The 17,779-nt window shown below is 39.8% G+C and overlaps 1 protein-coding gene across 1 annotated transcript in view; it reads left to right on the top strand.

Moving 5' to 3' along the window:
- The window catches only part of LOC121389183 (sodium-dependent neutral amino acid transporter B(0)AT3-like), a 94,061-nt gene that overhangs the window by 61,423 nt on the left and 14,859 nt on the right, over nucleotides 1-17,779 (top strand). The window contains exons 4-6 of the mRNA XM_041520788.1: nucleotides 4,495-4,605; nucleotides 5,152-5,353; nucleotides 15,462-15,589. Coding sequence (XP_041376722.1) covers nucleotides 4,495-4,605; nucleotides 5,152-5,353; nucleotides 15,462-15,589 — 441 coding nt within the window. The remainder of the gene's footprint in view (nucleotides 1-4,494; nucleotides 4,606-5,151; nucleotides 5,354-15,461; nucleotides 15,590-17,779) is intronic.

The raw sequence follows: 17,779 nt of genomic DNA, 5'->3' as shown, positions 1-17,779 counted from the left end.
TGGTGTTAAATTTACAACAAAATGTAATTTTAATGCAATTCATTACAGATTTTGTACCAGAATAAAGATAACTTTTGTTTTTGAAAATTATTTATGAACGTGATTAAATAACAAAATTATAGCAACAGTGCGTAAAGTGATTTATATCGTTTCTATACTTGTACGTGCATGTGTGTCAAAAAAGGCTTTTAGAGAAAAAAATAGGTCAGGTAATAAATAGAATAACAAACTCTGTACCAGTTATTATTAAGTTTATGTCCCTCGTGAAATAATTTTCATTTCTCACTCGCTAAAGCTTGTGACAACTGAAATTTATTTCACTCGGGGCATAAATTTGATAATAACTGGTATGTCATAGGGTTTTACGTGCACATTCAGAACAAGCTGTTGTAGCACACGCCAATAACTGGTACAGTTTGTTATTCTATTTATTACCTGACCTATAACCTCGTGAAATAATTTTCATTTGTCACTCGCTAAAGCTTGTGACAAAGCGTTACGTAATTGTTGAAGAGCGCCGTATACATATAATATATATACAGAACTAAACATACGTTGTGTTTGCTTCCTGTTTATTGCACGAGTTTAGGTCAGGTCAGGTCATAGGATTTTACGTGCACATTCAGAACAAGCTGTTGTAGCGCACGCCCGTCGTGGGCACAAGAGCCGGCCTTGGCTGGCTCCTCCGTCCATGACAGGAAAGGTGGGGGGAGGGGAGAGGAGGGACCGCCTGCACTGGCAGGTGCAAGGGAGCACCAGCAGCCCGATCGAATCGGTAGCAGGCGGGTGGGGGTGGTGGTGGTGCTATGGAATTTCGAATGGAGCCGTTAATGCCAAAGAGAAAGGGATGCGCAATTTTGATTGAGGAAATTTGGCGCAATTTTGAACGGTCGGTCGAAAGGTAAATGGCCGAGCTAATATAGGTTTTGATATTAGTGAATCGAGAGTAGCTCGTTAATTATAGACCTCTACAATGCTGTGGTGTCTCCCTAGGTTGCCCATAGGGCCCTTTATAAGGGCCTGACCGCTTCTGGTCGTGGCATGACAACCCAGGGGAGACTCGTGCAATTGTGTGCACGAGTTTATTTTGCGCAAGAATATATACCACGAGACCGCGTATCGGTCGAATGGTATGTTCTTTCGCAAAATAAACGAGTTCTGTATTTATTACATACCTTCTTTTCTGTTTTACAAAAAAGGTTTTTATTTTAACGTCATAACAACACTGTTAAATCCAGAATCTTACTCTGCGAAAGCCTTGTGTAATGTGACATAATTTGTAAATCATATATTACGTCAGTAAATATAAGGCGCTAACTGCAGTAAAACATTAAAAGGGAATTCCCCATTTAAAAGTTCCAGTCCAGATCGCACATATATGCGATACAAAATAAATTTAACTCGCGATTTCAAAATGTCTTTATCACAATAGTAAGATTGAATAGGTATGTAATACTATTTTGTAATGGCCACACCTTCATTATTAGCATTACAGCGTATTATGGTACCAGTGTATAACAGTGAAAAATAGCCTAGAATCGCTAAGTAATCTGCAATGTGCATCTGACAAAAATAACAAAACACTAAAGTTTATATATACATGTAAATAGTTCTTCCCACAGGGAACGCCTTTTTCTTCTTCTTTCATACTATGGAATTTACTACAAGTTCATGATTTCTGAGCAGATTGATGTCTAAATCGCACACAAAAATAGTTTGTTTTGTTTACTTTTTTTTTTTTTACGTGAAACCAAACTGAAATTAAGCCTATTTAAAAAAGAAATTTTAGTAGGAGGAAAGGGCAGACTATGAGTATCTTTTACTAAACGTATTACGTTTTAGTAGCCTAATTGACAAAGTAACTATACGACTGATTATTTAATCTTACTTACAGATATGCTAGCACATGGTCTTTGATTATTTCTGCAGAATCGCCGGCGATCATTTAGCAAGTCCGTAGCCAATGGGGGGTCAACCGACACCCCCCCCCCTTACTGGTGGCTTTTTTCCCCAATATGCCCCCGGACCCCTCTAAGCGACTCGGGCGCTTCGCGCACTCGTGTGAGGCACTTCGTGCCTCACCATAAGCCTAAACGACCGCCTCCCCCTCTAAAAATCCAAAGTACATACTAAAACAGAAGTCAGTCGATGAGATAAAAATATTCTCAGATACCTTGTGTAAAATTAAATTTAAAAAAAAAAAAAAAATGACAAGATTTAGGCTGTGTACAATTTACGTTAGTATTTGTTTTAAATTATCGTCAAATAAAATGTGTTTGACGAATCATGTCGAAACACTCCGTAAATGTTCGTTTGTTTGTCATTTTTTGTTTTTTTTGTTCATATATTAATAGACCACAATACGCAACAAAGCACATTTATACTGTTCATGCATTTATGAATCAACTGATTAGATTTATATAAAAACAAAATCGTCTCACCCACAATGCATATGCGAATCCGCCATGTGTTTTTTTTCTGGCAAAATCCTATTTTTAACAAATCAATGCATTCTTGTTTTGCACGGTAATGTATCGAATGTATTTTCTAAAAATATATCAAAACTATCGCGATCATATGGTATTTACGAAAATAAAATCAATTAGCCATTTTCTGCATTTATCGCAGATCTGTTATCCATTTACTCTGATTTTTTTAAACGCGATATCACTTCCGTTGTAACATTTCGACAAAATGTTCTATTCCTTACATATGGGACTCAGTCTGTTTAGGTTATTTCTCCTTGTCATAAGCGCTCGCTACAAGTAGTGAAATAGCCATAACAAGGTAATATACTGAACAGCAAAAGACACGTAAGCATTAAATTTTATGTGTTGTTTTAAAGTTTATTTTAAATTATTCAGTTTGAATCCAAATAGTTTTTGTATCAACACGCATAAATATACTCTCTTTTTTTGCGACAAGTTCTGGAGTAGGAAATAAAAGCTAATTTTATTTTTTGTGTGGAAAGGAAGCTTAAATTAACCTTGACTTAATATTATTATTTCAAATATGACACTTACAAAATTATTTAGTTTTTGCCACCAGTCTCCACCCTCTCCTTACGTGTATAACAGTTACTTACTTTTTTTTGGTTTTCTGCTTTAGGCAACATCGTCTAAATGACAGTTGTAATTGAATGTCTAGCGTGCCTATAGCTTCGAGATGGTCGGCTTCCTATCAACGTTTAGTTACTTAAACGGCATCACCACTAGAAGACGTAGATTTTCAATGTAAAACACACTGGAATTTTTACGTTATTTTGAAATGATACCGGCCTCGGTAGTGTCGTGGTTAAGCCATCGGACATAAGGCTGATAGGTACAGGGTTGGCAGTCCGGTACTGGCTCACACCCAGAGCAAGTTTTAACGTCTCGATGGGTAGGTGTAAGACCACTACACCCTATTCTCTGTCACTAACCACTAACAACTAATCCACTGTCCGGGACAGATAGTTGAGGTGTGTGCCCAGGACCGCGTGCTGAATTGGATATAAGCACGAAAATAAGTTGAAATGAAATAAAATGAAATGATATACATTTGAATTTTTAAAACTTTTTTCTTTTGTCGGAATCCATTGAAAAAAACCGGTTTTATTAATATTGCTGCACACAATGGGCTAAACTTGTCCAGAGATGTAATATTCTTTTCTCTCTCTTTATCTGCGTATTCAATGGGTTTCTGGTACCCTTAAAGGCATATTGTCACAGACCGTTGACCTATTTAATGGTCTAACAAGGTATTACCTGAACAAATAGAGTTTAATTTACCCCTAAATGTACTTTATTCAACCATCTTCATAACCACCATACTCCATTTATTAATGACATTTTATAAAAATAATTGAATTATGGCAATGGTCTATAATTCAAAAACAAAAATTCCCGGGAGGGATGACATGGATTTCGTTCCATCATGGTTCAGTTAAGGTGAAGAGAGAGAGAGAGAGAGAGAGAGAGAGAGAGAGAGAGAGAGAGAGAGAGAGAGAGAGAGAGAGAGAGAGAGAGAGAGAGAGAGAGAGAGAGCTAGATTTGGTTTCCAACAATTAATGTAATTTTTATTTATTATCCAGTTTTAGAGAAATAAGGTCCTTAAATCTGTGACAGTATGCCTTTAATGTTGTTGTGTGGATGACTTTTTTTTTTTAAATAAATGATTATAAACAGGAACGATTCCTATTAACGATGCTTGAGAATACCATGTTTAACTATGGCTATCTGATGTCTAATATATGGTTATTTCAACCCTTGGTCTGGAAAATAAATCCATTACGCTATACAGGCTACTCCTTTGACATTTTATATGCAATTTATCACAGACAGCACAGCATACAATTACAAACCACAACTTTTGATAGAAAAAAGCGTAGGCTAGTTCATCGAAGGTGATCGATCCTAGATCCATCACACTTGAGGTGAGCGCTCTACCACTGAGTTATGTTGTTTCTTATTTGAGAACACAGTACACTATATTAATATGGTTATATATTTACAGGTGGTTTACTTCACAGCAACATTTCCTTACGTGGTACTGGTGATATTTTTCTTCCGAGGAATAACCCTACGTGGATTTGAAAAAGGCATCCAACATCTTTTCGTTCCAGAGGTATTTGACACTTTTTTTTTATTTTTTTTTTTACATAAATTATATATTCCCTAGCTTACGGTAATACCATATAAATATATATCACAATAGGCGCCATGCAACCAAGCGAAGTGATTAAAAACCCAACAACTCCGCTTTGATCAACTCGACTTCGCCCTGTCATTGCTAATACATCGAAATCCATGTCGCTGTGTACAAATAGTACGGGCGCCACATGCTTCGTACACAGTACACAAACACACATACTTGAACACATACATATACCAGACCCGTAGGAATTATATCTGGAGTTTGGGTGCATAATCTCTAGTGATAGGGCCACCGCCATAGTGGGTTGATGAGGTGGGGGAAGCACAAGCTACACTTTTATCTTTACCCCCCAAAAAACACTACAACAGCAACAACAAACCCTCCGAAAACTACAACAACCCCCCCCCCCCCCCCCCCCCAAAAAAAAAACAACAACAACATGAAATAAAATATATTTGTATTCAGTCAGTCATATTAAACCAAATTCTACCCATCCAATCACATGCTTTGTTATAGTGGGAAAAGCTTAAGGATCCGGCTGTTTGGTTGGACGCAGCCACACAGATCTTCTACTCTTTCGGGTTGGCGTTCGGCTGCCTCATAGCTCTGGCGTCATACAACCCAGTTCGCAGTAACTTCCTACGTGACACCCTCATAGTGACCATCTGCGACTTCTTTACTTCCATTTTCACAGCAACCGTTGTCTTCTCCATATTAGGTAAAGTATATTATTCTTTCTTTCTATGGGGACGAGATCTAATTTGGTCGCCTGTGTTGTTGAGCCATGGGATGTAGGTCCATCAAGTTAGTTCAGTCGGCTGTGGTGCATTGGCCATATGATCTGGGTCAATCTAGTTAGTTCAGTCGGCTGTGGTGCATTGGCCATAGGATCTGGGTCAATCTAGTTAGTTCAGTCGCCTGTGGTGCATTGGCCATAGGATCTGGGTCAGTCTAGTTAGTTCAGTCGCCTGTGGTGCATTGGCCATGATCTGGGTGCTAGTTGGCCATAGGATCTGGATCTGGGTCAATCTAGTAGTCGGCTGTGGTGCAGGCCATTCAGTTAGTTCGTCGCCTGTGGTGCATTGGCCATAGGATCTGGGTCAATCTAGTTAGTTCAGTCGCCTGTGGTGCTTTGGCCATAGGATCTGGGTCCATCTAGTTAGTTCAGTCGGCTGTGGTGCATTGGCCATAGGATCTGGGTCAATCTAGTTAGTTCAGTCGGCTGTGGTGCATTGGCCATAGGATCTGGGTCCACCAAGTTAGTTCAGTCGCCTGTGGTGCTTTGTCCATAGGATCTGGGTCCATCTAGTTAGTTCAGTCGCCTGTGGTGCTTTGGCCATAGGATCTGGGTCCACCAAGTTAGTTCAGTCGCTTGTGGTGATTTGGCCATAGGATCTGGGTCCATCTAGTTAGTTCAGTCGCCTGTGGTGCTTTGGCCATAGGATCTGGGTCCACCAAGTTAGTTCAGTCGGCTGTGGTGCATTGGCCATAGGATCTGGGTCAATCTAGTTAGTTCAATCGCCTGTGGTGCTTTGGCCATAGGATCTGGGTCCACCAAGTTAGTTCAGTCGCCTGTGGTGCTTTGTCCATAGGATCTGGGTCCATCTAGTTAGTTCAGTCGCCTGTGGTGCTTTGGCCATAGGATCTGGGTCCACCAAGTTAGTTCAGTCGCTTGTGGTGCTTTGGCCATAGGATCTGGGTCCATCTAGTTAGTTCAGTCGCCTGTGGTGCTTTGGCCATAGGATCTGGGTCCACCAAGTTAGTTCAGTCGCCTGTGGTGCTTTGGCCATAGGATCTGGGTCAATCTCGTTAGTTCAGTCGCCTGTGGTGCTTTGTCCATAGGATCTGGGTCCATCTAGTTAGTTCAGTCGCCTGTGGTGCTTTGTCCATAGGATCTGGGTCCACCAAGTTAGTTCAGTCGCCTGTGGTGCTTTGGCCATAGGATCTGGGTCCACCAAGTTAGTTCAGTCGCTTGTGGTGCTTTGTCCATAGGATCTGGGTCCATCTAGTTAGTTCAGTCGCCTGTGGTGCTTTGGCCATAGGATCTGGGTCCACCAAGTTAGTTCAGTTGCCTGTGGTGCTTTGTCCATAGGATCTGGGTCCACCAAGTTAGTTCAGTCGCCTGTGGTGCTTTGGCCATAGGATCTGGGTCAATCTCGTTAGTTCAGTCGCCTGTGGTGCTTTGTCCATAAGATCTGGGTCCATCTAGTTAGTTCAGTCGCCTGTGGTGCTTTGTCCATAGGATCTGGGTCCACCAAGTTAGTTCAGTCGCCTGTGGTGCTTTGGCCATAGGATCTGGGTCCATCTAGTTAGTTCAGTCGCCTGTGGTGCTTTAGCCATAGGATCTGGGTCAATTTAGTTAGTTCAGTCGCCTGTGGTGCTTTGGCCATAGGATCTGGGTCAATATAGTTAGTTCAGTCGCCTGTGGTGCTTTGGCCATAGGATCTGGGTCCACCAAGTTAGTTCAGTCGGCTGTGGTGCTTTGGCCATAGGATCTGGGTCAGTCTAGTTAGTTCAGTCGGCTGTGGTGCTTTGGCCATAGGATCTGGTCCACCAAGTTAGTTCAGTCGGCTGTGGTGCTTTGGCCATATGATCTGGGTCAATCTAGTCAGATCAGTCGCCTGTGGTGCTTTGGCCATAGGATCTGGGTCCATCTAGTTCAGTCGCCTGTGGTGCTTTGGCCATAGGATCTGGGTCCATCTAGTTAGTTCAGTCGCCTGTGGTGCTTTGGCCATAGGATCTGGGTCCACCAAGTTAGTTCAGTCGCCTGTGGTGCTTTGGCCATAGGATCTGGGTCCATCTAGTTAGTTCAGTCGCCTGTGGTGCTTTGGCCATAGGATCTGGGTCAGTCTAGTTAGTTCAGTCGGCTGTGGTGCTTTGGCCATAGGATCTGGGTCAATTTAGTTAGTTCAGTCGCCTGTGGTGCTTTGGCCATAGGATCTGGGTCAATATAGTTAGTTCAGTCGCCTGTGGTGCTTTGGCCATAGGATCTGGGTCCACCTAGTTAGTTCAGTCGGCTGTGGTGCTTTGGCCATAGGATCTGGGTCCACCAAGTTAGTTCAGTCGGCTGTGGTGCTTTGGCCATAGGATCTGGGTCCATCTAGTTAGTTCAGTCGGCTGTGGTGCTTTGCCATAGTGGTGCTTTGGCCATAGGATCTGGGTCCATCTAGTTAGTTCAGTCGCCTGTGGTGCTTTGGCCATAGGATCTGGGTCCATCAGTCGCCTGTGGTGCTTTGGCCAGTCTGGGTCCATCTAGTTAGTTCAGTCGCCTGTGGTGCTTTGGCCATAGGATCTGGGTCCACCAAGTCTAGTTAGTTCAGTCGCCTGTGGTGCTTTGGCCATAGGATCTGGGTCCATCTAGTTAGTTCAGTCGCCTGTGGTGCTTTGGCCATAGGATCTGGGTCCACCAAGTTAGTTCAGTCGCTTGTGGTGATTTGGCCATAGGATCTGGGTCCATCTAGTTAGTTCAGTCGCCTGTGGTGCTTTGGCCATAGGATCTGGGTCCACCAAGTTAGTTCAGTCGGCTGTGGTGCATTGGCCATAGGATCTGGGTCAATCTAGTTAGTTCAATCGCCTGTGGTGCTTTGGCCATAGGATCTGGGTTCAGTTCAGTCGCCTGTGGTGCTTTGTCCATAGGATCTGGGTCCATCTAGTTAGTTCAGTCGCCTGTGGTGCTTTGGCCATAGGATCTGGGTCCACCAAGTTAGTTCAGTCGCCTGTGGTGCTTTGGCCATAGGATCTGGGTCCATCTAGTTAGTTCAGTCGCCTGTGGTGCTTTGTCCATAGGATCTGGGTCCATCTAGTTAGTTCAGTCGCCTGTGGTGCTTTGGCCATAGGATCTGGGTCCATCTAGTTAGTTCAGTCGCCTGTGGTGCTTTGGCCATAGGATCTGGGTCCACCAAGTTAGTTCAGTCGCCTGTGGTGCTTTGGCCATAGGATCTGGGTCAATCTAGTTAGTTCAGTCGCCTGTGGTGCTTTGGCCATAGGATCTGGGTCAATCTAGTTAGTTCAGTCGCCTGTGGTGCTTTGGCCATAGGATCTGGGTCAATCTAGTTAGTTCAGTCGCCTGTGGTGCTTTAGCCATAGGATCTCTGATTTTTATCACCCGTGTGGCTGTGGTAGGTGCTGTCATGTCAGTGAGCAAAATGTCAAAATTACCCAATGTTTAACTTTCAATGGCTAATGATTAATTATTTAATGTATTCTAGTGGTGGTGTTAAACAATAATAATAATAGTTTGTTTTGTTTAACGACACCACTAGAGCATTTCTAATTAGGAATCATCGGTAATTTGGTAATTTTGACATATAGTCTTAGAGAGGAAACCCGTTACATTTTTTCCAGTAGTAGCAAGGGATCTTTTATATACACCATCACACAGACAGGATAGCACATACCACGGTATTTGATAAACCAGTCGTACTACACTGGCTGTGTTAAACAAAAACAATCTGTTTGTTTGCATTTTCCATAACTTCTGTGTATCTTTTCCTGTGCTGGTTTCCTCTGAAGACTGTGTCAGAATGATCAAATGTTTGACATCCAGTAGCCAATGATTGAAAAATCGATGTTGTCTAGCGGCGTCATTATACAAAACAAAACTAACTCTTTCTATTCTTGACGCCTCGGTGGCGTCGTGGTTAGGCCATCGGTCTACAGGCTGGTAGGTACTAGGTTCGGATCCCAGTCGAGGCATGGGATTTTTAATCCAGATACAGACTCCAAACCCTGGGTGAGTGCTCCGCAAGGCTCAATGGGTAGGTGCAAACCGCTTGCACCGACCAGTGATCCATAACTGGTTCAACAAAGGCCATGATTTGTGCTATCCTGCCTGTGGGAAGCGCAAATAAAAGATCCCTTACTGCTAATCAGAAAGAGTAGCCCGTGAAGTGGCGACAGCGGGTTTCCTCTCAAAGTCTGTGTGGTCCTTAACCATATGTCTGACGCCATATAACAGTAAATAAAATGTGTTGAGTGCGTCGTTAAATAAAGCATTTCTTTCTTTCTTTCTTGACTAGAAAGGAAAATAATATATATTCGTGTAACTACACCTCAGTACACTTTCAATATAGCTATATATATATCTGGTATCTAGTACGCAGTTATAGCGACGAATGGTTGAAACAAATCAGATAGGATACCCACTGCAGACATATTGAAATTTGCTACTCGTATCGACAAAAGATCTTTTATATGCACTTTCGAATAGTTAGGATCGTGATGGACGGGACGTAGTCCAGTGGTAAAGCGCTCACCTGATGCGCGGACGGTTGGGCTACTTCTCGTTTCTACCAGTGCATCACGACTGGTATATCAAAGGCCGTGGTATGTGGTATCCAATTTGTGGGATGGTGCATATAAAAGATCAATGGAAAAATGTAGCGGATTTTTTCTCTCTGAGACTATGTCAGAATTTCCAAATGTTTGACATCAAATAGCCGATAATGAATAAACCAATGTGCTTTAGTGGTGTCGTTAAACAAAAAAAACGTTTTAGATAGAGATTCGTGGGATCAATTACTATTTTGCCAAGTACCCATTCGCGTTACGCTATGCAGCCTGTCTTCATATATATATATATATATATATATATATATATATATATATATATATATATATATATATATATATATATATATATATATATCATATCATATAAGATCTTACATTTTCAGTGTAATCAAAGTATGTGATATTTTTCAGATCACATACTTTAAGAATTTGATAACTTTGCAAATTAGATTAGTAAATTAGTTGAGGTCTCGGCACTAGGTTTATTGACCATTTAAGCAGACGTACTTGGGTGACACTCCATGATTGACGTATGCATTCATAGTCATCAAATAAAAACATTTCAATGGCAATTTGACACTAAAAGCTGTCCAGCGTTCAGAAAACAACAACTGTTAGGCATAACTTTATATTGATGTAAGGACATCCAAAATGACGTCATTCGAGTTTGACGTCATTTCCATTCAAAAATACACCGCGCCACATATCCTTAGGTCTCACTACACAGATCACTTCCGGGTGAGAGTTCATTCATCACGGTCCACTATAGTTCCTAATTGTGACACATGTTATGGTTCACATATTCACTTCTAGGAAATGGTGAAGAATTAAAACAATATGTATGTTTAATGGTAAGCCTTCTGGCTGTATTTTGCCCATGTTATATTGTAATATTGTGCATCGACCTTTTGGGACATGGGTATATAGCGCACGTGACAGCCGGAGTGAATCGATTAATGAACCACCTGTTCGGACCGGTACTACAGCCAGATGCGGTCATATAGCAAAAAACTGAGACGGAAATGTTCTCAATTTTACAGTGAAAATAAATGCTTATATAATGTATGTTCGCAATGGTGTATGTTGTTGGTGCCAACGAGAACCCGTTCTATGGGCAATCTTCACTTGAAGTTGGGCAGTTTAACATGGGTTTCAATGGCAGATGACATCTGTGTAGTGAGACCTTACGTCATTTGAATATCTAGTAATGGCGGACTGGAATTAAAGTTGCATGTACAGTTTATAAAAACACGTTGTACTAAGCTTGAACTTATATGATAAAGAGATTATTACCCTCGTGTATTTCGGTATCGTCAATATCATATATTAGGAATAAAAATAATGTATTATGCTCAAAGAGGCTCATAAGTCAATAGTCATATTGACGATACCGAAAAACACTCTGGTAATAACCCCTCTCTCTCTCTCTCTCTCTCTCTCTCTCTCTCTCTCTCTCTCTCTCTCTCTCTCTCTCTCTCTCTATCTCTATATATATATATATATATATATATATATATAGAGAGAGAGAGAGAGAGAGAGAGAGAGAGAGAGACTGACTCTGACTCTGACTCTGACTCTGACTTTGACTTTGACCCTTAACTGACTATATATATATATATATATATATATATATATATATATATATATATATATATAGAGAGAGAGAGAGAGAGAGAGAGAGAGAGAGAGAGAGAGAGAGAGAGAGAGAGACTCTGACTCTGACTCTGACTCTGACTTTGACTTTGACCCTTATCTGACTATATAGAGTAACGCGCATGGGTGTTCCATCGACTGGTACTAATCATACACCTGCAACCAGGACCCGAACGCCCGTGGTTTTGTCCTTCAGATTTTAGTGTACGGGCATGTTCTAAGACTTTCAAGATGTTTTACGAAATTGGTACCAACATCCCAAAAGAATCGCAAAGCATCGTAATAAACAAACCTGCAGAATCGTAAAATACACACCAAGGTGCCAATATATAGAATATAAACACAACGATAAAAAAAAAATTCCATTTACGTGGCGTCAGAATAGTTTAAAATCGGTGCCCACACCAAAACTCCCCAATTCCGGCGAAATATCTCAGTGAGAGGTTGATGTATTAGTCAATTAGAAATGTCAGGAGCAGCAATTGCTTTGACTATATCCGACAATTTACCGCGCCGACATAAACCAGTCCCTGAAAACGAGTTAGAATTGATTCGCGTCGTTCGTGTGCCGTCCATTGATTAAAGAGTGGAATGGAAATAATGGAAAACGACCACACATTTGTTTGTGATTAACCTCATTCGATTGTTCCGTTGTAAGATGGTTACGGCTACGAGGAGACGCCAGGAATGCATAACGGTATCACACCACTATTTCTTGGTGTCGTTACAGCAGGCCTCGGTGGTGTCGTGGTGAAAGGGACATTCCTGAGTTTGCTGCACTTTTAAAGATAACGATTGTAATTACATATCAGATATATTTTTCTGCATAAAATATTAGAGGCTGTATATTAAACATGTCTCTGATTGTTCTAATATTTGTACTAGGTTAAAGGGACATTCCTGAGTTTGCTGGAATTTTAAAGATGTTATAGACTAACAGAGACTTTTTAACTATTGTAATTAAATATATTTCTATATATTCTATATATTACTAATATTTCTACTAGGTTAAATTTCATTTTATTTCCTAAAATATGTTTGTTTTTTCGTACGTACAAAATTGTTTGAAAACAAAATCCAGTTTGGGCTTCTTACAAATATTAAGACGACCAGAAACACATTGAATATACAGACACCGATATTCTAAACCAGAATATATATTTAATATGTAAGTTTAATCGTAGAAATATTTTATTAGTCGGAAAGATCTTACAATGCAGCAAACTCAGGAATGTCCCTTTAAGCCATCGAGAGCGAGCTTCCAATGGGTGTGTAAGGCTGGTACACCGACCTTCTCTATCACTAACCACTAACAAAACTAACCACTAACCTACTGTCCTGGATAGAGAGCCCAGATAACTGAGATATGTGCCCAACACAGCATGTTTGAGCCTTAATTAGACATAAACACAAAACTGAGTATAATCAGTCAAATCAGACAATCATTCGTGTGTCGTTACTGAGGTCAGGTCAAAGGTTTTAACGTACACAATCAGAACAAGCTGTTGTTGCACACGCCTGTCATGGGCGCAGGTGTCGAAATTCATTGGCTCCTACGCCCAGGACATGGGTATCATTACTTTGTGCAGCAGCTTTATATAGTGCACTCTAGGAACTAGGGCTTCATTACATAATACATATTTACTTTTACAAATCGTTTTTTGATGGTTACAAGTAGGTTGGCCACTGTTGTATCTAAATTATTCAGTGGCTTGAAGTTATTTTTTTTAGTTTTGTTACTAAATGATAGCAGCTGTGATGTTGCTACATATAACAACAAGATGGGCCTTTATTCTGGCTTAGAGGTGGATAACGCCAAATTATGTGGTCAGTCTATATGGATTTTGTGTATTTCGGTTAAAAGCGAATGTACTTCCCAAAAAGAACCAGGCGCGTGTGCAGGAATTTTAGCAGTGGGTGTGGTGGTAGGTGGAGATCTAGACTGTGGCGATTCGAGCTGGTAGTGGTTCGAGTCATATTCCCTCCGAAAATATATTGTTTAAAAAAGAACATAAATTTGCTAGAGCAGGGGATGGTGGGGGCTGGCGGATGATGGAAGACGGGTGGTGGGGGATGTTCCAAACCCCGAATCCCCATGCACACGCGCCTGATAACAGTCACGTGGATCTCTCACCTGCGATATTTCCCCGACATTGGCACTGAATGCAAAGTGAATGGTGGTGTGGAACCTTGAAACTGATAACCCGCTTCCGTATTCTATGTCATTATTTACTAATGCAATCAAACACAAGTAGATTTTTAATCGATGGTATTGAACTATCGATGGTATTGGTATCGAAGTAGGGAGTGGAATTTAGTTCAGTCGATTGAACGCTTGCCTCATGTGTTTGGGCAGTAGGATCGAAGTACCTCAGTTAAAGTAAGTTTGTTTTGTTTAACGAAATCACTAGAGCACATTGATTTATTATTAATTATCGGCTATTGGATGTCAATTTTTTTTCCATATCAGTAGAAAGGAACCTTTTATATGCACCATCCCACAGACAAGATAGTACATACCACGGCTTTTGATATACCAGTCGTGGTGCACTGGCTAGAACAAGAAATAGCCAAAGTACCTCAATTAACCAACAAACTTTGGTATTGAGGTATAACGTAAACGTGTTCACACATAAATAATCAATATTGATTTCGTTAGTGGAATTTGTTTTTGCCAATGTTGATTTCCATAACCTCCGAAGTTGATTGTAAATTGTTTTGAAATCGTATATATTCTCCATAATCTGCTACACGAGATAGAAATCCGTGCGGTACACCGATCTTATTACGGTTATCGGATCAACAGCTCTTATTAAGACATTTCAGAAGATTCCTTTCTGAATCAATGTGTCTTATTTTGGAAAACCAATTGATCTAGTAATTATGGAGATTTAGATCAACATTTCAATCGATGGCCAAGCATAGATTAATTATATATTCTTATATATCAAAATAACTTGAAGTTGCTTTTATTTAACATCAACATTTGGTTACAGACCGATTTTCTTTGGGTATTATGTATTTTATATTATTGTACAGTTTGGCATATTGCAATATCTTTAGAAAAATCACACAAACTCATTTTTAAAATCAATAATGAACAACAAAGAAACGCAGATTTTAATTTATGCTAGGCTCAGACTACCAACTGCCACGCCAGAGTTGGCCAACGGTCTGCTCTCACGGCTACTACGACTGCCCAGTGCTAGTCTGAGCACTCTTACAACTCGAGTCTCGTCGTGAAGGAAGGAAGGAAATGTTTTATTAAACGACGCACTCAACACATTTTATTTACGGTTATATGGCGTCAGACATATGGTTAAGGATCACACAGATATATATATATATATATATATATATATATATATATATATATATATATATATATATATATATATATATATAAAGAGGAAACCCGCTGTCGCCACTTCATGGGCTACTCTTTTCGGTTAGCAGCAAGGGATCTTTTATATGTACCATCTCACAGACAGGATAGTACATACCACAACCTTTGTTACACCAGTTGTGGAGCACTGGCTGGAACGAGACGGGCATCGACCTTAAACCGACCGCGCATCAAGCGAGCGCTTTGCCACTGGACTGCGTCCCCCCCACCCCCCCCCCCCCCCCCCGTAAGACGGGAGTTAGGAAAATTACAACGCAAGCGCTGAGTTGGTCAACTTCGTCGTGTCGGTTGACAGTCTGAGCCTAGCATAGTATTTCTTTAATTTATTAACAAATATTCATTTTGAATTCCATTAGACTTTGTGTCCATTAAAAGTATTAATGTCTTGTGGATATTTTAGGCCATATTTGACAATCTGTATGAACAAAACATATTCGCGTTTCTTTTGTTGTTCAGTATATTTTTCTTGTTCAAGGGTTTAAAGCGACACTAGCGTATGAAGACTGCCTGGAAAAGCATGGACTACAGAATTCGTCAGTGGAGAATCCACAAAACACTATGCAAAATGACACAATCTGCGATTTCAAGAAAATTATAGAAGAGGTAAAAAAAAAATATATATATACATATATATACTGAAGGAAAGAAATAAGGAAACACATCAATTTGTAGACCAAATTTAATTCACTACTAGCGTAGTAATGTCTGTATTTCATACCAAGTTGTAATGTGGGATTGAATGTCTGTAGTGTTGAATGAACTGCCTATATGTTCCCAGTCAACTTCTGACAATATGAATTGATTTTTGATGCAGTCACTGAGTCATGATATCTTGATGCTATCTGTGTGATCCTTTATTTCTTTCCATCAGTATAAGTAAAGAATAGTTTTATGTCTCGGCTGATATTAGCCCACTTTTATCTAATGTTTATATCAATAGGAAGGAAGGAAGGAAAATGTTTTATTTAACGACGCACTCAACACATTGCATTTACGGTTATATGGCGTCAGACATATGGTTAAGGACCACACAGATATTGAGAGAGGAAACAGGCTGTCGCCACTTCATGAGCTAACACTCTTTTTGATTAGCAGCAAGGATCTTTTATATGCATCATCCCACAGACAGGATAGTACATGCCACGGCTTTTGTTACACCAATTGTGGAGCACTGGCTGGAACGAGAAATAGCCTAATGGGTCCACTGACGGGGATCGATCCTAGATCGATTGCGCATCAGGCGAGCGCTGTACCACTGAGCCCTCTATACCAATAGAGGTATTGAGAATGGGGAGATGTTTGATTGGAGATCAAGAGCAACTACTCGAGGATCCAAACCACAGAACAGAACAGAACAGAATTTATTTATACTCTGGCCGTTCAGCAACGGCATAGGAGGGCTACATAATATAAAGGAACACACACACACACACACACACACACACACACACACACACACACACACACACACACACACACACACATATATATATATATATATATATATATATATATATATATATATATATACATGAAGAATTTGGGATTTACAATATAAATGTATATATGTACACACATTCCACTTCACAATATACACATGACAAGATGGTGGTTGACAATATATGCAATAAATAAGTTATTGTCCAGTATAAACAGTACAATCCTTAAATATTGTTAGTTTGGGTGCATTTTGAGCGTTTAAAGATATTAGTAATAACATTTATTAATTTTGATAAATTCTTTAATACACTGATTCGTTTACTGTTCATGAGTTGTTTGAATTTGAAAGTATTTGGTCGTGTATAATAATATGGATGTAGAAACTGGACCCTGGAATCATGAAAGTATTTACACACGAAAATATAATGGTATTCGTCACCAATGTCTATTTCATCACATAGGTTACATAGCCTGTCTTTCTTAGGTATGTTATTCCAGCGTCCAGTTTCAATAGGCAAATAGTGATTAGATAATCTGAATTTCAAAATAATTGTCCACATCTTTTCAGGGATAATAGTAAAATATTTTTCTAGACTGAGGTGTTCTTTGTAATATCTGTATGTAGTGCCTTTCGATGAGAGTTCTATTTCGTTACTCCATGTTTGTAAATATTGGTTATATTGTTTATTTTTTATTTGTTGAGAGAGTACCTTAACTGATACAAAAGATTGGGAAAGCCAGACATCGCTCATTCCTAAATTATTCAGGATATTTTTTACTGTAGTGATCCAGTTATAATTGGTATTATTGCTAAGATGGTCTAATAACATTGCTCTATATAATAAGAAAGATAGTTTAGATTGTTTCCCCGATACAATTCGTGCCCAATAACAGACCATTCGTCTGTATATAGTTAGCTCGATAGGCATTCTCCCCAGCTCTCCATATAACATAAATAGTGGTGTCGATGTTTCTACTGGTAAAATATGTCTGAAAAAATGTATTTGGACAGCGTTTAAGATATCAGTGTTCTCATGTCCCCAAATTTCGCACCCATGTAGTAAAACTGGAAGGATCATCGAGTCGAACATTTTAAGTTTACAGTCGACTGACAGAAAATGTTCTTTGGCTTTTGCAAGTACAAAATACATTGCTTTGGTAGCTTGTTGTTTAAGTCTCATCTTTGTAATTCGGAAGTTATTTTTATTAGTAAATGTAATTCCTAGATATTTATACTCTTTAATGTTTTCTAAAGCAGTGTTTCCTATCTTGAAAATATGTCTGTAGTCTTTAGCTGTACCGTTAAAAAATAATTACCTTCGTTTTTAGTGATATTAATTTTAAGTTTCCATG

Source organism: Gigantopelta aegis, chromosome 14, assembly GCF_016097555.1.
Source record: "Gigantopelta aegis isolate Gae_Host chromosome 14, Gae_host_genome, whole genome shotgun sequence".
Lineage (NCBI taxonomy): Eukaryota > Metazoa > Mollusca > Gastropoda > Neomphalida > Peltospiridae > Gigantopelta > Gigantopelta aegis.
This window is presented reverse-complemented; position numbering and strand designations above follow the sequence as displayed.